The sequence below is a fragment of the Arvicanthis niloticus genome, chromosome 24, assembly GCF_011762505.2.
Source record: "Arvicanthis niloticus isolate mArvNil1 chromosome 24, mArvNil1.pat.X, whole genome shotgun sequence".
NCBI lineage: Eukaryota > Metazoa > Chordata > Mammalia > Rodentia > Muridae > Arvicanthis > Arvicanthis niloticus.
In genome coordinates, this window is record NC_133432.1 from 29149984 (window position 1) to 29177297 (window position 27314).

The 27314-nt window shown below is 39.4% G+C and overlaps 1 protein-coding gene across 3 annotated transcripts in view; it reads right to left on the reverse strand.

Moving 5' to 3' along the window:
* The window catches only part of Cdk8 (cyclin dependent kinase 8), a 70738-nt gene that overhangs the window by 23608 nt on the left and 19816 nt on the right, over positions 1-27314 (reverse strand). For all 3 annotated transcript variants that reach the window (XM_076923410.1, XM_076923409.1, XM_076923408.1), the window contains exons 2-4: positions 21393-21468; positions 10463-10573; positions 7312-7452 (exon numbers count right to left, since the gene is read on the reverse strand). In XM_076923410.1, coding sequence (XP_076779525.1) covers positions 7312-7452; positions 10463-10573; positions 21393-21468 — 328 coding nt within the window. The remainder of the gene's footprint in view (positions 1-7311; positions 7453-10462; positions 10574-21392; positions 21469-27314) is intronic.

Here is a 27314-nt window from a genome sequence, read left to right on the forward strand (position 1 = left end):
GCCTGAATTTGAAGCTAGCTAGGACTAAATAGTTGACAAAGATGTCAAGGTCTGGCCTGCTATGTGTTCATAGTCACATTTCTAGAATTAACTTTTAAAATTAAGATTTAGTTTATACATATGAGTGTTTTCCCCACAGAGGTCAGAAGAGGATCTTGGACCTCTTAAAATTGGAGTTATAGACGGTTAGTAGTCACTATGTGAGTGAATCAAACCCTAAGCTGTCTCCAAGAGTAATCAGAGCTCTAAGCCAGGGAAACACAGTTCTGTAGCCCCTACTATTACAAGTTTCTTTGCTAGTTTACTCCCTACCTGGTGTAAAATCTTAAACTAGTCTCAGAGCCAAAAGCCCACTTAACCAGTGTTTTAGTTTTCCTCAAAATTCTTTCTACCCCCCCTCCCCGCCCCCACACGCTCCCTCTAAGACAAGGGCCCTCTGCTGCCCAGGCAGTCTTTGAACTCCTGGGCCCATGGCATTCTCAGGCTTTACCTCTCAACTAAGAGGACTATCGGTGTGCACCTTGCAGAGTCATTTACTTTTAAAGGGTTTCAGATTCAATTCAGACATGGTAATCTGCTGTGTATGTATGTATATATAGAGAAAAGTTGTGGTTTTGACTAGTCTTGTCAAATCTTTGATGTTATTGCTTACTCAGTACTGAGAAAGCTTCCAAAAGATTTGATAGGTGATTTTACTTCATTACTCAGTAGCGTCTTAACAACCTAGTCTCCCACAAAACTAGTTTCTTCCCTTCTTGTGTGTCAGTAGTAGAATCTATGGATTTAGTTCTAAAGCCAAGACCTCCCTCCACGAAGTGCTAGAAGGAACCGTATCTGTGATAAATATTTTTTCAAAGAGTGCTATGGTCACCTTGGAAGATGCAGAACTTTGCGGGTGACATTCTGAGGGGCATACACTCCATGGAAACCAGATGTCCAATTCGCCTTAAGATAGTCTCACATCATGGCAGCATCTTCCAGTATAGCTATGTTATGAACAAACATGGAAACAGAGCAAGCATCACTGCGCAGTGGATAATGACAAGAACTAAAGATGCATGACTGTTTGAAGCTACACTACCTTTCTCTTGAAAACATTAACAACTGATTTGAATAAAAAGAACATGACCTCATTTTACAACTGGATGGCTTTCTGTTGTTGTTTGCTTGTTTGTTTTGCTGTGTGCCTCACCTCCTAAACCAGTATTTCCCATAGGAGATGCCTGCGCTGTAAACATCACTGCTCTTGTTACTGTACATACAGCACATCTCCAGGTCCTAATGCTCCCTATGAATATTTACCATCATGTCTGCACGTGTGCATGTATGTCTGGCTCATTTTACAGATGAGAAGAATACAGATCGTTGGGTGGGAAGCTTAATTATAGAACTTCTGTCTACCGAGTGCAAGGCCATGAGTTTGACCCTTAACAGCACAGCAAATAAAATGAAACACAAACCCCATGAGTGGCTAATCATTCCCAAGGCTACAGAGTTAAGAGGTGGAACCAAGATCCAAACAAACCTCAAGCTTGAATCAACTGGGGTTTGATTTTCCCCCTGGTGACAGAAAAGCCTTCCTTCTACTTGTCCTTCTGTTTTCCTTAACTTCCCTTTAACATCCTGGCTCTCTCCCCAGCTTGTACCCATCTCTTCAGTCTCGAGTTTCCCTTCTTTTTGGCATTCAATTTATAAAAAATCAAAGGCTAGTGCTATAAACTGTATTTTATAACTAAAAGATGACTGTCATAGAGCAGTGTCTATGCTTAGAAGAGAAAACCAGGAATGTGTAAGCAGGTAATATGGCTATCCCTCAAAAGGTCTCACCAAGAGTTAACCAAGTAGGCAAGAGACTAGGATGCTGGTATAGAAGATATCTTTCAACCTGAAGGTGTACAAATCTATGAAGCTGGAGAAAACAAAAAAGAAACAGTTTTTAACTTCAAATTATGTTTCTATGAAAAAATATTTAGGCTGAGTCAAGACAAATTAATCTTCCAAGTCCCCTACTTTTGTTAAATTATATGCAATCTAAATGGTATTGATTTAAATTATAAGCTTACCTGTATTTAGAAAGAATGAAAATTCAAAACTGTGGGCTTAGAACCTAAACTATTACTTTAGGACAAGGTTGGAAATTCTCAGAGTACGACAGCATAAAAACCCACTGGCCAATTACAAATGAGTTAAACCAGGGCCAAGGCACACTGTGATAACTGCAAAGGGAAGCCAAGCCAGTATATGCACTGTGGCCACAGAACAGTCCATCCCTTCAGCAGTCTACTCTGAGACACTGATTCTGCAGCTAATTGTACTTGAGGTAATTTTAGTTTAAATTTAGTTTAGATTAAAGGCATGCTCCACCATGTCTGTTTTTTTTTTTTTTTTTTCCTTTTTGATAGCACAACTGGGAACATTTTTTTTTTTAAAAAACAGGCTTTCCAACAGGATAATTCAGAAAAATTTTAAATCGTCTTAAAAAAAAAAAAAAAACTTATTTTATGGTGTTTTGTCTATAAATACTGCATTTCTCTTTTATAAGAAGAAAAGCCTAAAAACTCAGAAGACAAAGGTCTGGGTGTTCACTGCTACACTGTAGTAAATAAGACAGTTTATGCTAGAGGGAATCTGAGTTCCAGCAAATTCTTGTGTCTAACGACAAGAAGCATTAAGAAACCCACACTCACTGGTTTTATTTTCAGAAACATCAATGATAATCTACTTTGTTACAAAAAATGGGGAAAGTCACCTAAATTATTTAATAATAAACTCCTATAGGTCATATGAAAAAATCCCAAGTAAAGACTATACTTAACAATTACAAAGCCTCTTTCTTCCAAAAAACTGTTTAAAGAAAATGTTTGATATACTCCTGATAATCTCACCTGTCATAAAGGTCCTCGAGGTTCATCAGTATTAGACATACATCAGAATTCTCTTCCACTTTAAGGTAAGGCTGAGTAATATTCCACTGTATGTATGGGCTACACTGTTTTATGCGCTTATCCACTGATGGACATTCATGTTGCTTTTATCTCCTTGCTATTGTGGATAATGGTTCTATAGTTAAGAATTTACAGGTCTGAGGAAATAGCTTAGTTCTAAGGACATGAGTTCAAACCACAGAACCCATATGAAAAGCCAAGTATGGTGGTGGTATGTGATAACAATTCCAACTCTGAGGTGAACTCAGACAGATCCCTGGGCTAGTTCCAGCCCCAAGCTGGTGAGAGACCCTGTCTCAACTCAAACAGCAAGGTGGAAGCTGGCCTGATGACGACCTGAGGCTGAACTTTGGCATCCATGAGCACCTGCAAACTCAGAACACACAAAAGCTGAGCTCTGTGAGACCAGACACACACACACACACACATACACACAGTTTTTAAAAGGCATTCAGACCTTCCTGACCCCTCCTTGAGTTCCTCTGGTACATATGCAGAAGTGGAATTGCTGCATCATGGTAACTCCATATTTAACTGTGTGAGGAACTGTCACTCATTTCCACAACAGTTACATCATTTTACATGCCCATCAGAAATACAAAAGGGTTAAGCATCCTTATTGATATCTACAAAAGAAGTTCCCAAAAGCTCTTCTTCAGTTAGTCATGTGGAAAATCTCGACCCCACACTCCTGATTATAGGTAACAAGACAGAATAACTTATCCCAATTATTTCAGCTAGTGCCTCTGGGAATTTGTTTATATGGGAAGATTACCAGTGCAGCTTGGTGTGTGAGTCAAACATTATTCTAATTATTCCTATGAATGTGCTTTTGGATGAGATTAACATTTAAATCAGCAAACATGAGTGAAACAGACTCCCCTCCTGCTACAGTTATAAAAGGTCTATGTACTAAATAAAGACTTGGAACCACTTCTGGGAGGCAGCAGAATGTTCATGGGGTAAACCCTTGTCATGGCGCACTAGAAGCTCACTCTTTGTGGGTTAGGGACCATGGCCTCAGCTCATCCCCTTCTGCTTCCTTTCCTCCATCTCTCATTCTCCATCACTTCCACCTAACACCCAATCAGAGTCCCAAAGCAAGAAGGCCCGTCTATTATAAACTGGAGTTCCAAAACTGTAAGCCAACACATCTCTCTCTCTGTAAATTAATCTTGCCAACTACTGCATCACAGCTAATCCCTCTTTGCTGGGAGAATTCATTTAGTCAAATGAAGCTCTAATAGGAAAAAGACTGATGTGAGCAACATTGGATGAACTAGCAGATGGGCTTCCGTGTCCAATTTGTATTCTAAATTTTCCTGGCTTGCAGCATACCCTGCAGATTTGGAACAACGAGGCTTCTAAAATGCATGAACCAACTTCCTAAAATAAACTGCTTTCTCCATATCCCTATACCAACAACCCCTGTGTTCTGCTGCTCTGGAAAAGCCTAACAAAGACAGGAGCAGCAGAGCCTAGATTGTAATTACTACAAACATTCTCACTGCCAAGAAGTAGGGAGCAGAAAAGAGAAGAGACCAGCACAGGGAGAGGCAGGGCACAAGCCCAGGCACCTTTGTTTTAATCTCTCTACTTCATTGTGACTGGGGACTTTACTTTTCTAATATGAAAAGGTTGGTTTAGGTTTGTAAATTACTTCACAACATAAATACTCTCTGTGCTTTCTTCCTATCAGACCATTTTTCTGGGAACACTTACACAGAGTGAACACGTAGCTTAGTATTAGAGCACTCTGGCATGTACAAGGCCCTGGCCCCAACTCCTAATACTATGACAAGAAACTAATAAAAAACACACCCACGCTAATGCCCTCACATCACCCACACGGGCTCCACAAGAATGACTGTGTAATTCCTACAAAAACAAGTCTGAGCTACCATCCTTGGCTATGTGATGGTTAATGATGACAATATAAATCTTCGCTTAACAAACAGGAGGATTAGTTGTAAAGGCTCAGTATTTACATCTATCATCTCAACAAAAGAATGTTTCTACTCTTGTTTTTGAGAGCAAGTATGGCCAGGATAGCTTCAAAATTATGATCTTCCTGCCTCTGCTTTTTGGGTGCTGGGATCACAGGCATGTTCACACCAGTATTTCTAGTAATAATAATCCTGATTTAATTCAAAGAAAGTTCAGTAAGTCCTCGGCTATTATCAAAAGGGTGTTTTCAGGGTGTGTGTTATCAGTTATCCACCTTACCATGTGGTTTGCTGTGGAGTGCGGGCAACCCAGCAATTGGTCCAAGTCCTAGCATTAGGAATCTGCACAGTTTCAGGCATCACTGCACCACTTACTAGCCTTACTCCAAAGGCACAGGGACTATAATGCATTGTATTTGTTCTGGTAAGTGCTTCATCTGCATGTAATGCTTGAGAATGTGAAGCTAAAAGTTGTGTAGCTTCTGAACAGTCTGAGAGTAAATATCTTAAATATCTTATTACCACACATATCAGCATCATATGTAGCTACCTTTAAAAATTATGGAACCCAAATTAAATCCAAAATTTAACTTTTAGCTGACAACAAGTGTTTACACTTTTAAAAATGGAATTTTTCACTCAGAAAGCAAGGTTTGAGAGGTTGGCACCTGAATAGTGACCAATCTGAAGGCAACCTGCCATGCTAAGCAGTCAATGGCTCTAAGACACAGGATGGACGGATGCTTAAAAACAGCACTGACTACTCATCCAACAGGGAACATCAGAGACATCCCACTCCAAGGAAGGAGGCCGGGAGAGGAGGTGTGACGTATCTAGAGGGGTAGTGGAGAGGAGCACGTGCCTCACTCCCGAGGGCTTCCCTAATACGGCTCAGCATTGCTAGCGTGCCATGGCAACACCAGGAATCTTTGGTCTTCGTCATTATTATTATTTGGGCAGCCTCTATAGACAATGGACTTTTACTGGCTTGTGTTAAGGTGCTCTGGCCTCCTAAACCCTTCCTGCTTAAGATGGCCCTACCAGAACCTTCCCCAAAAAGCCTATTCTTCACTTGCCCAAGTCACAGAGTGTTTCCACATCTTGTAGGAGCTTCACCAAAAGAGAGGGGAAAGTGAACCGCTAGTTACTGTTTTCAGTCCATACTATTGCAAGCAGTCACATGAAAAACTTAAATACTTATTAAGAAAGCCAGTCTGAATTTGATAAATAAACATTAATTTTTTTAAGTGAAGAGAACTATTTTAAAAAGAAACTAAACAAAATGTAGAACTCTTCTAGTGTAACTGGTTCTATGAGAACAGTAACCATCCACTGGGACTGTCATTCTCTTATAACTATGATAAAAGCTGGTAGTACAAATCAGACAGAAAAAACACAAGTGTTTTTGTTAAATAGACTATTTTTGGGGTCTGAAATTATCTTCAACTTCATAAAAAAAACCTGAAGCTTATTTTTGTTCTGTAAGCCCACTGTTTATAAGCATGATATTTCAATTCTATTACGTTTGCATAAGGAAAAGAACTCAAGTGATTTCTTTATTCCTGGTCTTAAAGGCTCTGTAGGGGTGAAAAAGCCAGGACAAAATGACTCATGTTCAGTGTTCTTGACAGGACTACTTCAGGCCGTAGGAAGACAGAAGCTGACTGGAATCATTCATCTAAGACCAGAGACTGAATGAACCACAGCACAGCAGCCCTGTGGTTTCACGTCAGTCTATGTTTGTTCTTATGTACACACCGGGTCAGAGGTGAAATATCCTGTGCATATAATTGTTTAAAACAAAAGTGCTGCTCTAAGGCTGACTTCAGTTACCACCTTTACAAAGAAAAGAAGTAAAAAAGCACAATTTACTTATGCAAAAAGATAGGAATCAAGTAATTTAAACCTATGAAGACTTAATAATAATATATTACTTTTTGGGTTTTTTTTTTTTTTTTTTAAAGCAAACAAGGGCTGGGAAACAGTTCGGTGCATAAAGTCCTGCTGCACACGCATGAGGACCTGACGTCCAGCATCCATTCAAAAGCTAATGTGACTTTAACTCCACTGCAAGAAATAATGGAGACAGCGAGTACCCAGGGCTTCTCAGGATCCCTGGCCGTCTAGTCTAGTGTAAACAGCCAGAAGTCAGTCCAGTAAACAGCACTGTCTAAGCTAACAGGGAAGAAAGCACGAGAGGAGCTAGCAGACCGCCACCTACTGTAAGTGCACCCTCACATCAGGGTGCATCCTATCAAGGGCACAAGGACAGTCCACGCAGGAGACTGGGCATACTCACACCCCACTCCACCCAAAGACCTGTAGGCCTACTTGCCTATGGCTCAATTTTCTACAGACAACAGGAAAAGTGCCTGCTCTAAGCCCATTTCCTGGTTGAACCCAGCTGTGGATCCACTCACCAAATCCCTGTGCAACACCCAGTTGGCATGAAGATAGTGAATCCCATCGAGGATCTGGTACAGCAGTGACTTCACCATTCCCCGCGGTAACTGAACTGGCTTCTTGTTGGCTTTCGAAGCTCTGTGAAACTTAATGATATGCTGAAAGGAAGAAAATACCATAAGAAGCTTTACAAAGAGAGAAAGGCAATTTGAATATTATCTTAACAGAAAAGGCAGTGCTGAGACCACTGAGGACACTGACAGTAGCACAACATAGCAGAATGAGCAACATGCAGTAAGCATGTTCTAAGAACCAAGGGTAAGGCTCCATTTTTAAGGGATGTGATGACATCTCAAAAAATGAAAGGCAGAAGAGCAGGAACTAGGGTGCTCCTCATTTTAAAATATAAATAAAGTTAATTACATCTGGGGTACTATGGACCTGTTTAATCTGGCAGGAATTTCCAAGAACAGAACCATTCTGATAAGATTCATTAAAAAAGGGGAAAAACAAATTTCTGATCAGCAAACACAGCACAGGTGTGGCAGCAATTTCTGACGCCCACAGGTTATAAAGAACAGTGAGAGATAGGCTTCAGTAAAGCACACCCAACATACAGACCTAAGGAACAGATAATAAGTAGACAGCCAGTTCAAGCTGGCTATGGATAGTTAGAAGCATAACGAATTCAGATAAGGAAAGAGCCTGCCTGGTACCCTGAAAAGCTTTCTCTGTACACATGACTAGACAACCAGAGAGAAATAAAGTACAACTTTATAAATTAAACACTTTGCAAATAAATGTACACAAAATGGTTTCTTCCTTCTAATGTTTCAACATCCTTACACTTCAGGAAAATCTCAGGTCAGCTATGCCTCTGACATCAAGACACTCTATCTCTAACACACACTACACAGAGGCCTTCATTATTAAGCAATTCTTGTGGTTAAAAAACAAAACAAAACAAAAAAAACAAAAACCATAATGAGAGTAGAAATGTGATGCTTAACAGTCAGACTGACATTTGGTTTTCTACCTGATGTTATACTCAATAGAACACAGAAAAAGAATATCTAGTGAGCTGGGAAGCATGGAGCTGCATTTCCCAAGGGAAAAAACGCAGCAAAAGTCTGGAGTGAGAAGACAAACATACTCATTGATTTGCACCTGTCTATATTGAGATACTTTAAGTTTCTTGTCAATCTTTTACCTCTGATATTATTTAATAATTTAGAATATCGTAAAATGTGGTAAGAATCAAGTCTGTGTCGGGAAGAAGAAAACCCACTGGCTCTCCAAATGTAACAAACATAAGGAACTAAAAGCTTCAAGCTTCCCAGAGTAAAGACCAGGGAGCGGAGGTAAGATAATTGAAGGTGCATTTCTTCAGGTCACACTTTAAGTATTATAGTGATTTTTCTAAAAACCCAGTATTTTAAAACTAAAAATAAAATAGGTAAAACCCTGTAGGATGGGAATTTTTTGCCTGCATATTATTCATATTTCATGGCTATAAATCAAATACACAGTACACAGGCTGTAAATTTCACCAGTGCACGTGAATTTCAAAACAACTCTTAATTATAACTTTTGCTGCCCTATGTCAGCCAGCCCACATATAATACTCCAATTCTAAGGAAAAAAATTTTAAGTTTTAGGGAATTGAACTGTCCTGTTTTTAAAGTAATGTTAAGAATATTTATTTGCCTTCAGTAAAATTAGTAAAATGATAGAATTATAAATTACTTATACATGTATATAACATAGCTTATACATAACATTACATATCATTCCCTCGCTGTTGGAAGTCATACAGCTAGCTCTCTGTCCTCAGACACCCCTTCCTGCTGTCACGCCCTGTACCGTGTGTGTGCCCACTGAGTTTAATCAAGGTTACCTGCATGGACATAGGTGACAGGGAGGCCAACAGTTTTATTTTGTCTATTTAAGACAAGATTCATTTACACTCTTATCAACACAGTACGAGCCATTTATAATACTGGCTAAACCAGTAAACTGTAACCCCTCATTTGAGAAATCTTCAAAAATACAATTTGGCTCTGCATGTATAAATATCATAAGCCAGACAAACCTAAACACAAACACACAAGGGACACTGCAGTCTACTTTTTTTTTCCCGAGACAGGGTTTCTCTGTGTAGTCCTGGCTGTCCTGGAACTCACTCTGTAGACCAGGCTGGCCTCGAACTCAGAAATCTACCTGCCTCTACCTCCCAAGTGCTGGGATTAAAGGCGTGCGCCACCACTGCCCGGCTGCAGTCTACTTCTACACTGATCTCATTTGTAGTGTGGCTCTCAGCAGCAGTGATTGTTTCATCCTATGCAAAAATATGCCAAGTCAAATCGTAAAACATTATTTCTAATGAAAATGAAATATATTACATTAATATCAGTTGTGAATAACTAAGAAATGATTAATAAGTTTCCCACACTTAGCCACCCAACATGTAACTGCTTCAGAACTGTTTGGAGACCTTCCTAACATCACAGAACAAGGTAGGGACAGTGATTAGACCTGAAGTACTACTTCATTTTACATTCCTTCACACTACAGAATAAAGGAAAGAATGTCCTTTTAAAACCTTGTAACAGAAAAGGTGACTTTTCCAAATGAAAGCTCTATCAGGAAAGAATGTTCTGCCACTGTTCATAGTCCTCTTACTTCTTTACCATCTGGGACAAAGGTCAAAACATCAGGATCAAAGAAATACTGGCAGAATCTCTCTAGCCTGAAAACCAAAATGCTTCAAACTTCAGAACTTTCTGAGAGCTAACATGATTCCACAGAGTGAAACTTTGTTTCACCTACAAGATTATTATAAACACTGTATGAAATTTCCTTCAGGCTGTATGTATAAGGTAAATATGAAATTAAAATACACTTGAGTTTCAAGTTTAGACACAAGGTCAGTCTCCAAGATGTCTCATTAAGTAGGTGCCCCCATATTTGAAAAAATCAAAACTCTGAAACACTTCTGCTGTCTAGCATTTTGGTAAGATAACCCACTGAACAAAGCAAAAGCCTCCAGGTTGGCAATACACCAACTGTTACTCTGTAAGGTGATGTCTAGTGCAGTGGAAGCTAACTGTTTAGTCACTCTCAAGCCTGACTGAAAACAAAGGCCTGTCTACCAGCAGTCCACCTTACCCAGAGGTCATGTTCAGCATAGTCAAAGAGAAGCCATACTTTCCGATCAGCATGAGACAGAAACACCTTCAGAAGAGAGATGACGTTTGGGTGCTTAAGCTCTCGAAGTAACTACAAAACAAAGGAGATCCATTCAAAATTTAACACAAAAATAATACTTACACACACACAGAGCTAGCTTGGGCAACAAAGCAGGGTTCCATCTCAGACACTACCCACCCATCCACCCAGACCAGCTGCAACTTAAAGGCAATGCAAGTCAATGCTTACTGATATTAAGCATTCAATAAACACCCACACAGTGTGATTGCTACACAGGTGCTTCATGACAGAAAAACCTGCAGGGAAAAAGACACTGAAAAAAAGGGTAACAAGTAAATCTGTAATTTGTTGCTTAACTTGGTTTTAACTTTTTATCAAAATTACAATTTTAACCACTTTTAAATCTAAATTGGTGGTATTAAATATAAACATTGTAGAACCATCACTACTATCTAAAATTTTTCAACATTCCAAGTAGAAAATGCTATCACTGACCTAGCTCTAGGTAAACTCTACTACCTATCCCTAGGATTTTCTATGGTAGACACCTAGCATTGGTGGGTTCTCATAACACCTCATCTTCCTCATGCGTGTCAACAGGCATGTACCTGTAATCCCAGTACTGAGGAGCTGGTAGGAGGAAGGGCAACTTTAGTATCACTCCTGCGGTGCCATCCATGTGACTAGTTGCCTTTTATGTATATACATGTGTATCTGCTCCATGTGTAAGAAGCGGGAGCTGGATCCCCTGGAGCTGGAGTTAGAAATCACCTGATGTGTGTGGGTGCTGGTGATCAAACTCAGGTCCTCCAGAAGAGCATGGAGGACTTAACCACTGAACGTCTCCCCAGCCCACCCTTCCCTCCTTACCTCTCTCCCTTCCTGAGACAGGAGCTCTCGGCCTGGAATTTACCACATCTGCCAGGCTGGCTGTTGAGCCCCAGGAACCCACCCACCCCTCCCTCCTCTGTACTGGGATTATAAACACCAGCGTGTACAGCCATGCCTAGCTTTTTTGTAGGTTCCAGGGATCAAACAGAACCTTGAAAGCTTTTTATCTACCCAGCCTCACATTTATCCTTTTATGTCTGGCTCATTCACTCAGTACTATCTTCAAGTCCACCCATGTTGTAGCATGTAGCAGGGGTTTTGGTTTGTGTTTTTCCCTTTTTAATAGGTAAGAGTATTCCACTGTATACTGAGACATTCCTCAGTCCACAATAGATTTACATTCTGATAAAGTTGTCCTAACTTAAAAACACTATCATCAAAAACACATTTATTAAGACAGACATGACAGTGCACATTTGTATTGCCAGAGCTGGTCAGTGCAGACAGGTGGATCCCAGGAATTAAACTGGCCTTTAATAAAACTTTTTTTTTTTTTTTTAATTTTTAAAGAACTGGTTAATCTTCACAAAACAAAAGGTATAAATGCAGCCGTACCAACTTTATTCACAGAAACCACTTGTTTTTCTAATTTTACCAGTGGGGAAAATTTTTTAAATTTTATGAATATATATCTACTTCAAATATATTATTCACCATAAACCTGATTTACCACAATTATCATACTTTAAAGTTGTACAAAAAATAAAATAAAAAAACATAATAATATTTAAAAACATACCATGTAAATATATGCCACTCAGAAATGAGGAAGAAACTAGGTAGAAAGCTACTTATGTTTCAAAATGACAATGTTTTCTTAAAGAATTATAAATTTGTGGGGTGCATGTGTGTGTAGGGTCATCCTCAGTTATGCTGCCCACTTCACCTCCCTTTGAGACATGGTCTCTCATGGGCTTGCTGCTAACCAATTATGCTAGGCTGGACAGCTGACCAGACCCAGGGAGCCTCTTGTCTACTTCCTGAGGGATTACAAGCATGCCCTGCTACTGCAATGGCAGCCACTTCTCCTTGGATCCTAAGAGCTGAACAAACGTCTTCATGACTGGTAGGCAAGTATTTTACCAACTAAACTATCTCCCCAACTCTGACACTGTATTCTAACATTAACAACTCCTAAAAGCAAAAAACAAGTTCTAAACATATACCTTAAGCATAAAACTGAACCTTAAGCATTAAACTGAACCTTAATTGGGGCAAAATTATTTCCATAAATTAAACTGAAGAATCTTTTTTCAACTTCAATCTTTTCCAATGTCTTAGAGAAAAACAGATGCTGAAGTTGGAGAAGAGTGTTGTGAAAGCGACTACCCATGGCCCCACACCATCTATCACACACTCTCTGATATATGGGCAGCTCATATCCACTGCACAGTTGGCCAGAACCCTAAACTAAAGGGATTCCAGACCACAGAAAACTTTGGAGAGGAATGTGACAAACAGCAAAATGAGAGCATTGTGATGTCCTGGCTTTGAAGAATCCCCCAAGGTTCTCCTCCACTTTTATAAATGTTTCCTGAAGAATGACTGCACGAAATCTAGGCCATGCTGATGTGTGTCACAGTCTAGCCTGCTGGGGGGCAGGGGTAGGGGTGGAGATAAGAGATCACAATGAACGACAGAAATCCTAAGATTTTTATTTGTAATAAATACTATTAAAGAACCAAACTGAGTGTGAGCAAGTTAATAACAGGAGGTGTCAGAGAGGTACTGAAGGGTTTTAAGGAAAGCAGGAGTCAGGGCCAGCAAAGAAGGGATCCTTCCCTTCCTTCCCATTTGTTCCATGGCATCCCTGAGTCAAGCCTGTCACATTCAGTCACTGTATGTACATTCCAGTTCATTCCTCTCTCCACCTCTTGACTTATTCTGAATCAAATTCCAGATATTAGACCATTTCACCAATAAGTATTTCAGTAGGTACCTCTAAACAGTCTTTTTTTCTCACAATGAAGATAAATAATAACCAACAATGATATCGTATCCAGAAAAGCCTCCTCATACATTTATAAAGCAACTGATTTCTAAATAACTAATGGATACAAAGAAAGAAAACTGAAAATACTTTGTACTATAATAATAAAAAAAAAATCACAAAACTTGTGGCATGAAAAGTAAAGCACAGGTTGGAGGGAGTTATAATTTTAAATACTTGTAGTAGGAAAGAATAGTTTACAAGCCAATGAACCAAGGCTCCATTTAGTAAAATGGAGAAACACAAGCCCAAAGTAGATGAAAGGAGGTAAGAGGAGTGGAATAAATAAACACTCAACAGACAGCACTGGTGAGAAGCAGCAGGGGACTGGATGAACAGTCTTACACTAATAAATTTATCAATTTATCCAAGGAAAACAATATGGTCATGTAAGTATATACAGAAGAAAACATGTGATGAAACAGAAGGACAATCAGACATTCTTCTGAAAACTTGTTTTAAAAGAAACTTTAAACTTTCTAGGCTAACTGATGGCAGCCATATAAAGTCCAGAGCTAATATCACACCAAATGTAAGCACCCTCACCCAGTGCTGTGCCTTAGTCTAGCCTGTGCTTCAGGACAGGAAAAGGAAAACCAAAGTATAAAGATGGAAGAAAGTACAACTGCCCTACTAGAAAGCTTGAAGGAACCACCAAAACCACCTCAGAACTGAGAAATATAATGAAGAAAAGTAATTCTATTTTACAATATAGCAGGAAAAATCCCTGAAAGTTGACATTTAAAATAATTTCATTTCAATATAAAAGCATGTTTTATGTTCTTAAAACTCTTTTTTTTTTTTTTTTTTTTTTTGGTTTTTCGAGACAGGGTTTCTCTGTGTAGTCCTAGCTGTCCTGGAACTCACTCTGTAGACCAGGCTGGCCTCAAACTCAGAAATCCACCTGCCTCTGCCTCCCAAGTGCTGGGATTAAAGGCGTGTGCCACCACCACCCGGCTTAAAACTCATTTTTGAAGGATAAAATTAACAGAGATAATGCAGTCTTTACACTAATGTCTGTAAAAATAAAATATTGAAAAAAATCTTATAAAATAAAAAGTATGCCTTTCCATTAACTTTACAGTCACAATGATACAAATTTTCTCTATTTATGATTTATTGATCCAAGTCATAATTCTAGAAGGCACTCTTTAGAAATTAAAATTGGCTTTCCGGTCTGGGCCCATGCACTAAGCAGATCCCGGGCAGCACCTCTGCTCCCAATCTCACAGAACCCAGAGGAAGCGGGCCTCCCAGAAGCTCTAACCCAGGCAGTATCTTAGGTAAAAAGACAGCAACACCCGCCCCAAACAGGGAGTAACTGGGACCCACTAGGACCCAGAAAGTCACTCTTGGCCTGGAGCACTGATTCCTTCCTGTCTGCACCTGAGCACTGAGCAGATCTTGGGCCCCAGCTCTTACCCCAGTAGTAACACCCACCCCACACAGTTCTGATAAAACCAAAATAATAGGAAAGACAGGCTCCAGTCAGAGACGGGGCAGGTAGCACTAAGGAGATCCAGATGGTGAAAGGCAATCGCAAGAACATAAGCATCAGCAACACAGGGTACTTGGCATCATTAGAACCTAGTTTTCCCACACAAGAAAGTTCTGAATTCCCCATATCACTAGGAAAGCAAGATTCAGACTTAAAATCCCTTCTAATGATGATGATAGAGGACTTTAAGAAGGACATAAATAACACTCTCAAAGAATTTAAGAAGAACACAGGTAAACAGGTAGAAGCCCTTAAAGAGGAAACACAAAAATCCCTTAAAGAATTACAAGAGAACATAACCAAACAGGTGAAGGAATTGAACAAAACAATCCAGGACATAAAAATGGAAGTAGAAAAAATAAATCACAAAGGGAGACTACCCTGGAGATAGAAAACCTAGGAAAGAAATCAGGAGTCACAGATGCAAGCATCACCAATAGAATACAAGAGATAGAAGAGAGAATCTCAGGTGCAGAAGATACCATAGAAAATATTGACACAACTGTCAAAGAAAATGTAAAATGCAAAAAGTTCTTAACACAAAACATCCAGAAAATCCAGGACAAAATGAGAAGGCAAAACCTAAGGATAATAGGTATAGATGAGAGTGAAGATTCCCAAATTAAAGGGCCAATAAATATCTTCAACAAAATTATAGAAGGAAACTTCTCTAATCTAAAGAAGGAGATGCCCATAAACATACAAGAAGCCTATAGAACACCAAATAGACTAGACCAGAAACGGAATACCTCCCGCCACATAATAATCAAAACACCAAGTACACAAAACAAAGAAAGAATATTAAATGCAGTAAGGGAAAAAGGCCAAGTAACACATAAAGGCAGACCTATCAGAATTACACCAGACTCCTCACCAGATACTATAAAAGCTAGAAGATGCTGGACAGATGTCATACAGATCCTAAGAGAACACAAATGCCAGCCCAGGCTACTATACCCAGCAAAACTCTCAATTACCATAGATGGAGAAGCCAAGATATTCCACAACAAAACCAAATTTACAGAATAACTTTCCACAAACCCTGTATTACAAAGGATAACAAGAGAAAACTCCAATACAAGGAGGGAAATTATACCCTAGAAAGAGCAAGAAAGTAACCCTCTTCCAACAAATCCAAAAGAAGATAGCCATATAAAGATAATTCCACCTCTAATAACAAAAATAACAGGAAGCAACTATCACTGTTCCTTAATATCTCTTAACATCAATGGACTCAATTCCCCAATTAAAAGACATAGGCTAATGGACTGGATACATAAACAGGACCCAGGATTTTGCTGCATACAGAAACCCACCTCAGTGCAAAGACAGACTCTACCTTAGAGTAAAAGGCTGGAAAACAATTTTTCAAGAAAATGGTCCTAAGAAACAAGCTAGAGTAGCCATTCTAAAATATCCAGCCCGAGAACACAAAGGGAGAGACTCATGGCTCCACCTGTATAGGTAGTTGAGGGTGGCCTTGTCAGCCATCAGACGGCCTTGGTGCCTGAAAGTTTGGATTCCCTAGTGTTGGGGAATTCGAGAGCAGGGAGGCAGGAATGGGAGGATGGTGGGAGCACACCCTCATAAAAATTCCCAGAATTATATGGATTAGATATGACAGAGGCAGGCTGCCAGAAGACTAGATTCCAGAATTCAAACAAAAAATTATCTTGATACTAAAATTTGTTTTGAGAATTGTATATTGCAGAATACACAGCTTCAGTGTATCTACTCATCAAGCAAGCTGAGAGACCTGCTCGAACCTCTGATGTCCTGGAATTCCAGCTGGATGCAGTGAAGACACAGTATCAGAGGCTTATCAATTTACTCTTCCCCTTGACCCTCTTCTAATATCTCAACGCCCATAATCAGTTTGAAAGAAGTTAATGAAGAGTTGTCACCCCTATTCCCTGGGCTTGGGGACTGAGGTGGTTAATATTGGGCTGTCTTTCTAGGGAAAGTAGTGGTTTGGTTGGATATGGGAGGATTAGCTAGGATTTATTGCACAGCCATAACCTATTCGTAGAAATATGTATAACTGTTATTAAGATGAAGTTGTAATTTCTTAAATGGTACAAAATTTACTTTGATTTCAAATTTAAGGTTTTCATTGGTATGAGCTTATTAATATAAAAGTGAGATGAATATTGTTACTCTCATAGGCATTGTGCCTATATAACACATTTAGGAATACAAGGCTTAGATCCAGTCCTTCTTTAACTTTTCTAACTGATTTGAGATGGTTAGCCTGTGAGTGAAGGGCCTATATAGCAAATTCATAGCTCTGAGTTTATTGTTAGGGTGTTTTCTATATTTTATTTAGAAATAGCTGAGAGCAGTTAACAGACAACAGTCCAGATTGCCTTACATGGATAGTTGGTTTTCAAAACATCAGAAGTCCACAGAATTGACATTACAAACATTTCTGTAGTAATGTTCATTCTGATTAGAGACCTGTCTGTTCCTGACAGCTTCCTGTCTTGGATTCTAAGTAGAAATTGAGCATCTTTGGAGCTAATCCAGTTGTGGTGAGACAGACACTAGGCAAGAATTGCCTTTTTTCATCTACAGACAACTTACTGTCCAGAAAAGGACACACTTGCAGAATAGTCAACTGATTATATCTGCCTAGACAGAGTAATCAGCCCTTAATAATTCTGCATCACTAGGTCTGCCAGATGATCCTGAGCCAGAAGGCTGAAGATCAGATGCTCCAACGTTTTGTACTATGGGGACTGTCCAGGTGTTCAGCGGTCTCTATAATTTGGCTAAGTTTTAGAAGCCATGCTTTGTGCTTCCCATAATTTCAGTTAACTCAGTCATTCTGGATTTCTGATGGGGTTGAAAACTTATAGTCTCATTGCCAATCCCGGCTATTTACTTTGAGAGAAAAGATTTGCGAGGATAGTTTTCAGCTGACATTCATTCTAAAGCCAAGAATAAAAGCCAAGTTCAGAATTAAGTCTTTTAGTTAGGAGGGATGACAGAGGTTCTGTTTAGTCAACAAAATGATGGACTGGATATTAGGTCTATCTTGTACCTTACCGACACAAATTGGTATAGTTATGCTCTAATTGTATTGAGAGAAAAGTTTTATTTTAACAGGAAGGATGATATGTAGGAGGAGCTAAGGTGGTAAGAATATGGAGAGGAGGAGAAGGCGAGGAGGAGCTAGGTGATGGGGGCGGGGGCATGGAGGCAGATGTTTTCGTGTCTCCGCCAGTCAAAGATAGTTGGTATATCTAGGTTGGGTATTGGGTTACACTTTTGATTGTATGGGCATCTCGTTATTGAGCATTACCAAACATATAAAGCCTTTGATTAACAATAAAAAAATTGTATAAAAGCAAAAAGGAGAAGGGAGGATGGGATAGGGGTTTTCTAGGGAGGGGAAACGGGATGGCATCTGAAATGTAAACAAATTATCAAATAAAAATTATTTTAAAAAAAGAAATTAAAACTGACTAGCTAAACATATAACCTACCCCACACAGAACTACAAAGGACCTTAAATAGCCCAAATAATCTCAACAAGAAGTAAAGCTAGTAGCTTTATCCTACATGACACCGAGTCTATAAATCTGGTATCAGTGGCGGACTAGAAACGTCAGAGGTGCAGATACAGTCTAGAAACAGACCTATACTTACAGTTCTTGAATATGTGAACTGATGATTTCTTTACCCAAATAGAGAAAACAGCCATAAAAGGGAAAGTTGCAAATGCACTGCATCACACTAAACACCCTGCCCAAGTTAACACGTGGAGCGGCGCGACAGGCAGGCTGACCAGACACTTGGCTATGTCTTTGTATGCAGATGCGTTCATAGTTACTGAGACATCTGTAAAGGAGAGCATCCTCTATCCAACATTCAACCAAGTGTATCTACAAAAGCATTCTGTAGCTATTATCAGTTCACTAAGTTGCACAGACTGTGGATCTGGTTCATTGTAATGTACTGTTTTTATTTAATTGCAAGTGTATTTTTAAAAAATAATAAAAAATAATAAATGTACAACCATAAGATAGTTCAGTAGGTTAAAGGCACTTATTGCCAACCTGATTTTGATCCCTGGGTCCCACACGGGAGGAAAGAAACCATTCCTACAAGCTGTCCTCTGACTGACCATGCTTGTGACATGGAACGCATATTTAAAAAAAAAAAAAAACACAAATGCCAAATCCAATAAAATTTCACATTTGGTTCCCTTGGGACCAAAACCAGAGCAAAAAAGACCCAAAACATTACCAGCACTCTAAAAGCTGCCCTTGTCCCTTCCAGTCACTTTGATCCCACCAACAGTCATAAGTAGCCTGACTTCTAACATCAAAAAGCAAGGTTTAATGAATTTTAGTTTAAGACTGACCTGTATGTGTAGAATAGAATTTGATGAACCATCTTTGATGTATAAAAATCTGATCTCAAGAGTGTGAAGGCTAGTTAACTGAAATGCATTTCACATGGAAATGGAAGCTTAGAAGCTACCATTGAATCAAGTGGCTTAACACAATTAGGGAAACAAAGGGATCCAGATGCTTTACTACTGTCAGCTGGTAACTGCCCTTGAGCTGGCGGGAGATCTGTTTTGGTCTCCCTCTCATTCCTCCACCGTTCCCTGTCCATTTCACCTGTCTTGTTCTCTCAGAGGTTCTCAGAGCCACATCAGTATGAAGTTCACTTATGGAGAGAGACACTTGCCTCTGCCCTGTGAGTCAAAGTTAGCTTAACGTGCCTCTGTCCTTCCACAGTTAGGCACTAGCTAGGCAAAGGCTTGTTTGGTGCCTAGAGCTTGTACATAGTCTCTGCCATTTCTAGGTCTCTTGCTGGCTTGCTGAGGTATCCCAGGGGTTGGTCGTTACTTGGGGGCCCCTTTGTGCTCCATAGGGATGTGGCATCTGTATGATTTTGGAAAAAGCCCTTTTGGCTGGTCTGCACCATCATCTATTGCCATCCACAGCAGCAGGACATAGAGGGAAAAATTAACCAAAAGTGAGAATGTTATTTAAAAAGCCATATAGAAACCTCTAGTTTTTAGTTTTATTAAAGAGTATAATTAAAAGTTATTACCATGTGCTCACAACCTTTGGACTCTGGATAGGCAATAAGGTCAAATTAAATAGTCCCAAACCAATTTCTGGGTTTACTAAGGTACATTTCAATGTCTCATTTAAAATGTTGTGCTCATGACATTCAGATGTATTTCTTAAACTATATAATTGTGTACAAATTAGATTGTCATCTGTAATAAAATACTATTCATGAATGTGTGTGTGTGTGTGTGTGTGTGTGTGTGTAATTCTTAAAACTAAATCTAATGAAGCAAGGCCTATTGAGTGGCTTCTTCCCAGTCCAGATGTGGCAGCCCATCCAAAATACCCCAGGCCATTGCCATTGCTCTGGGCTGCTGAAGAAAACTAAATGGCTGGGTCCTCTGGCTGAAGACACCATGGAGGCGGTTCTTACATGTCTTCCATCTCTTGCCAACTCTCTACCCAACAAGCAAGCATTCTTTCCTTTCAAATATATCTCTATCATGACACTGGGCTTACTAATCTGTTAAGATTCATGAGTCTCTTCTACCAGTAGTGTAAAAATATTCAAACACAGAGACCCAAATTAGTGAATCTTCATTTTTTCTACTTTAATGTCCAGTCAACAAATGGCTGTCCTTTGAAGGCACATTAGCGTGAATATGATAAATGAATGTGATTATTTAAATTAATATTTCTAGATTACAGAAGCCATATTTACATATAGACAAGAATAACAAGAAAAGCAGTAACACAGACAGAGACTGTGATACACACCCATGAAGATCTGATTATAGAGTCAGGAAACATAAATGTGAACCACTTTTTTTTTAATTGTGTGTGTAAAGGTTAGAGGACACTAGTGGAAGTTGGTCCTCTCATTCTACCGCACAGGTTTGGGGACTGAACTCAGGCCATGCCACTCGGCAGCTAGCATCTTTAGCTACAGAGATATCTCAACAGCTCAGAGCCTTAGTTTTATAAAAGTAAAAACTCAAGTCAATCTTAAGGATACAATGTTTAATTTATACATAATTACTAACAATGTATTAACATGAGAATACTTCCTTTGGAGTAAAGAGATTCTAGTTACAATATAGAAAGCTGAGCTTCAAAAGGAAATGAACAAACATGGTGATAATCAAACAGATCTCATTTATTAACTGGCATACACAAAGACACTAATTCCAGCCATACAGAACTGTTACCGTTATATAGTAACTGATAATGACAAGAATGAAATGACAACGGGAGCTCTAAGAATTAGTGATATTTACCCCAAAGAAATAAATGTATACTCTGCAAGAACTTCAAGCTATCTTCACTTTTCCTTTTTTAAAAAGTGCATTTTCTGGAAATATTTATAATGAAAAATATTTATCGGCTTTCAAGTCATATGATGGCAAATACAGCAAAGACCTACACAGTTGACACTCCTATATCAGTTGATGTGGTAATAACAAGAGTTTCACTTACTGCTATCTCTCTGCATGCCGACATAGAAATTCCAGTTCCTTCTATTTGTTTTAAAGCATAGTCTTTATCGTCCTTCCTGTAAAAAGAAAATTATTTTAATATACAGGTTATTCTATGTTTGTATACACTTTTAATAAAGTACTATATAAAAATAAAATCTTCTGTTTAATGCCGTTGTCAAACAGGAAAATTATCAAATACAGGTCAAGGCAGTAACCCAGGGAGGGTGGTATCACCACCAGAATGTGCCCACCAACAGAATGTGCAGCCTTGTCCAGAACTCCAATTAGTTGTGGAGGACACAATGTCATACATCCTGCTCTGGACTCCTAGGGACAAGTTTCCTTCTGAAATAAAGCTTGGTTTCTATGCTGGCTAGTCTTATGTCAACTTGATACACAATCTAGAGTTATTTGAAAGGAAGGAGCCTTAATTGAGAAAATGCCTCCTTAAGACCTCAGGCATTTTCTTAATTAATGATTGATGGGGGAGAGCTCTATAAGAACCCATCATGGGTGTTCCTGGGTTCTATAAGAAAGCAGGCTGAGCAAGCCATGGGAAGCAAGCCAGTAAGCAGCACCCCTGTGCATCAGCTCTTGCCTCCAAGCTCCTGCCCTGTTTGAGTTCCTGCCCTGACTTCCTTCAATGATGAACAGCAATACGAAGTTGCTTTTTGGTCATGGTGTTTTGTTGCAGCAATGGAAACCCTAACTAACACAGTTTCTAAAACCAGTTTAAATGTCAATGCAGCAGAGAAGTTGAGATATATCACTAAAGTACAAAATTGTCGTTTTAAAACAAAACATACTATACTCATAGCTTAGGTAACACTCAAGTACCTTTCAGAGTCATTCTCTTAGCAACTATTTCTAAGTTTTCTGTATCAAGAACTGTGCTAAAAACTAGAGATTTACCAGCGCTCTCTCTCTCTCTTAGAGAGTTTCTTGCCTTAAGTAACAGATCTGACATAACACAGTGTGAGTGCTACAACAGGTTAAGTATAAACCAGAGACCTAATCCAGGGGTTACTCTGACAGAAGATCCAAGTAAAGATTTCGCAGAAGCATCATCTAGCTGGGGAATGGCTCAGGGCTTGGGGACTCTGGTACCCTCTATTTTCCTGGATACTACCGAGGATTCTTAAGAAGATCAAGAAACAGAAAAGTAGAGTAATATCCCACGTTGATGACTTTCATGATTTTTATTAAACTGAAGACAAGCTCACAGCATAACAGGAAGTCCAGAGGGGCTGACTGAATCAATCCTTGTAAAACCAGTTATGGTCACTTAATGCTTCATTCTTTTAAGTTATTATTAAAACTCACATTGCTTTATTCTTTTCCTTTACAACATATTTATAGCAAATCCTCGGGTAAACAAATCTCAATTATTCAACTATGACACTATTTTCCATAGAGAAACAACTTTATCATAAAGGATTTTACAACATACTTCATAGTAAAAGTTCCACAGGTCTCATCATATAAGAAAGATACTAAGGGTAACAGTACTTTAATACTAAGTCTGAATGGTTTTTCAAAGTCTGAAATAAGTAGACATAAAAATAAACACACTAGGAAGTCTACTCAACTCATTTATATGGGGTGGGGGGTGGGGGGGGCGTTAACTAATTAATGTTATATAATACATTCTGCTCTGTCCGAAGTAGAATCTCTGACTTGAGCTCTCCAAGGACAAATAGTGTGAAAGGCATGGAAATACTAAACTCAAAAGATGCAGTCATTGACCTTCTTAATATCTTATTCTAGCTTCACCTTGGGCTGTGACAGATTCTATGACCAATAGCCTACTCACAGGCTCATGCTCAGCTGGCTAGCTGCTGCTACTGCTGTTGCTACTTTTTAAAAGATGTTTATGTATGTGTCTGTGTATGTAAGAATGTGCACACATACACAAGTGCCCATAAAAGCCAGAAGAAGGCATTCTATCCCTGGAGTTGGAATTATTCGAGTTCCACTGAGTGCTGGCAATTGAGCTCAGGTCCTCTGTAAGAACAGCAGTGCTTTTATCTGCTGAGCCATGTCTCCAGACTGTAACTAATGAGCTTTCTCACACAACCCAGGACCACCTGCTCAGGCCTCCCACATTATAATTAAAACAGCCCACTGCAGACACAGCCACACATCAATCTGATCTGGGCAATCCCTCAACTGAGATTCTCTTACCTTTGGGCCTACCTTTGAGATTCTACCTTTGAAACAGTATCTCACTTGACAACCTTGGCTGGCCTGAGCTTGACTTATAGATTAGGCTGGCTTTAAACTCACAGAAATCGACCTGCCTCTGTCATCTGAGTGCTGAGACTGAAGGTGTGTACCACCATGTCCTACTATCTACACATTTTAAAGCAAAAGGTTCACGAGAGATTAAAAAGATTTACTCACTGGTTTTAATAATGGTCCAATGTAAGCAGTCAAATTATAAATAAATGCTATTATAGCATCTAAGTACAGCTAACCCTTGAATAACATGAGTTTGAGCTCTGCAGGTCTATTATAATGCAATTTTCTTAATATATGAGTGTGAAAAAGTTGCAGATGAACTATGTAGCCTAGAAATATTACAAAAATTAAGAAAATGTTAGGTGTGCCACGAATGCATAAAAAATATATAGGTAATAGCTTGTTGTTTACTACTATAAAATATATACATATATTACAAAAAGTTAAAATTTATACAAGTTCTGGACTAATCCTAAACTATGTGAGATCATCAAAAACTGAGAGCTATGTAGTCTAGAACCGAAGCTCTGTGTAGAAATCTAGAGACCCATCAGCTACGACACTAGGATTACTCCTCACACAGAAAAGCACAACTCCGTACACAGCTTTGTTCTCTTGATCCCAACTTTCTTATCTATTCCTTTCCAAAAGAATTAAAAATCGTTTAGAAATATATAATCTACAGCTGCCACATCTGTATTAGTTCATGTGTAGAAAACTGAAATACAAGAAATCAATTTAAAAAATAGGAAAAGCCCATAGGTAACCTGAAAAACCTTGAACTTTCTTTCTAGGAAATCAAACAGATTGAGAAAAAGCTACAGATTTTGTGTGCAGCTTTCTTTCAGAAAGCCAAAATCCACACTCCCCTTTGTGAATTGCAATACTCTATCTAACTCAGTGCTGCACAAGGAAAAACAAGTTTATTGAGGGTCTCGGGACAATGTTGGCAACATCTGTTCAGAAGCTCTTAAAGCAGATATAAGCTTTCTCATTACTTTCTGTGAAGTAATTAAAGCCAAGAATACAACATTCTACATGTAAGCAAAATCCAGACTGGAAACTGCCCTCCCCCAAAACCACCAGCAGAGCCTCCTCTGGGAAAACTGATGGTCTTACTAGTCTAACAGCCACATACCTACAACCTTGTTCGTTATAAACAGAGCAGGCAGCTGCTTGACAGAATTACTTGGAAACATAGCAGGATAAACAGTATTCTTCACTAGCTAAAAAGATACAGTGGGAAAACTACCCACAATTCCTCACTTCACCACTCTCAAGAGCTTATCAGAGTAATAATCTCTCATATTTTGTGACATTATAAATTAATTGATAATTTCATCGTGGAAGGAGCAGCTTCAGTGCAAAACAAATCACTACTTTAAATGTTCCTCTCCTTAAAATCCCCAAGGTCACCCTTATTCAATAAATAGATTATACCTAATTTGGACATTATTTATTGATATTTTTTTAAGTCAAGTCTGATTTTCTGAAACCAAAGGTATCATGGAGGTAAAAACACAACTCTCATCTCAAAGAGGGTAAGATGCTGTTTTGTTTTTTTTGTTTGGTTGGTTGGTTTTTTTGTTTTTTTTATTCTAGAGCCAAATACAAGTGACTGTGTCCTGGGAACACAGGCTCACGTACCAACTCCAAATCAGTTCCATAAAGTTTTACATAACAAAACAAATTAAATCATAAATCAAGACAATTTTAAAATACATTGGTGGAAACATCAGGGAGGCAGGTAATTGTAAAGCTGGGGACTCGTCACTACAGACAGACCTGACTGTCTGAAGACATCTTAGGTTGGTAGGAGCCAGGGATCTGTGAGGTTATATACAGAGGTGGGCAATACATGGCTGGAGCAGAGGGGTAAAGGTAGCCTAAGATAACTTTCGCTTTGAACTTGCAATACTGCAACCTCTCCACACCACTGACATTCTCATCAAGTTGTAGCTGCAGCTTCTCTGCAACTTTGTCCTGAGGGGAAAAGATCCACCAATGATTGCAGACTTGTTAAGACCGACTCCAACCACCTGCTCAGAGTTCTGGAAACAAAAGTTCACAGGAAAACTGTACAGACAATGGAAGGGGAAGGGGGGACACACTCAGGATCTCAAGGCTGTAAACAGACTGCATTTCTGCCTCCCCACTATCCTGGAGACCCCAAACCCAACACTTTTGTTCATGTTTGTGGAGGCAGGCCTTACTGTTTTTCATATTGTACTAGAACTCACTGTGAAGTACAGATGGCTCAAACTCAATCCTCCTGTCCTAGACTGTTAAGTACTGAGATTACAGGCTAGAAGCTACCACCCAACCTGTACACTTTTCCTATCTTTACCTTCTCCTGAAGGCTGCAGGCTGCATGCATGGTCCTAATTACCTTCTTTGATGAGCTCTCCCTTGGGGAAAAGAACAGTTTCTCAGGACAACTCTGTCCTGAGGTTTCCCTCAAGCACCTTCCATGTTTTCAACAAGTCCTGGAGCAGATCCGTACTCCTGGCTTCTACTCTAGTGAACCATCAGATGACACTGTCTAAAAATCAAATAAGCAAACCCTCACTCTGCACCTTCCTACCTTGGCTCAGAGAAGACACAAGCAAACCTCAGGAGGTATACACCCAATACTTGTATAACTAAGAAATAAAGATTCACTGACCATCTGAAGCAAATGTAACTAAGTTTTTCAAACCTATTTTTAATGATTTAGCCTCTCTTTCGGCCTACCACCCACCAGAGATTGTGGGAAAGAAAGGATACAAGGGAAGTGGACCTGTTTAGAAAGGTTCTTTGGAGCAAACTGTGTTGTCTGGAAATCGGCAGTTCAGTTCACAGGTTAGTAGTGGCAGCTCAACCCATTCACAAACACTTCACAAATATACCAGCAGTCAAGTTCGGTAGAGTTGGGATACCAGCATGAATCAGCAGCCTAGGCACAAGTCAGCAGGATGGATGAGGAGGGATGCCAGAAGTTCTTGGCTGTGCCTCTCTTATGGAAGCAAAGATCAGCGGAGATGCGAGACCCACCAAGTGTTGCACAGCGAGCTCTATAAGCGAGCCCAGCTCAGTCTCCTTCACTGTCCGTTGACTCCTATTTATAATCCTGCAAACATCACGTGTCCTCCACAGGTCTTTCTTCAGCTCACATCACTCTGCCAATCAACCCAAGTCCACAGAAGCAGCAAGAAACTGCAGCACACCACTAGAAGTTTTTGGGCATGTTTCTCTCTCTAGTCCCGACAAATGCAGCTGAACTGTGCAGTGTAAGATGAACCAATACATGTGTGTTATTAGGAAAGAATCCATTATATGTTAAATTATGTGCTAAAGCAGAACATCCTCTCTCCCATGTCTGCTTCAGTGAAACATTCCTTCACGAGTCTGCCTTAGTTCTTCACCTGTGTCCACGTCAAGAAAACTCCTTCACGTGTTAGCCCCAGCCAAACACCATCCAACTGACTGGAATTTCCAAAGAACCCTTTTCACTTCAGGCAGAAGGTTGCTATTGTTCCATAATAGGTGGGTATTAAATGGCTTAACCAAGTTCCCGACACCCAAGCTTCTTTCCTGGGAACAGATCTTTTCCAATTTAAAATGAGGATTTAGCAGCTTCTTTCTTTGAATTTATCTAGTTATAAAAATTTCCAGCTACTTATACATGAAATCTGACCTT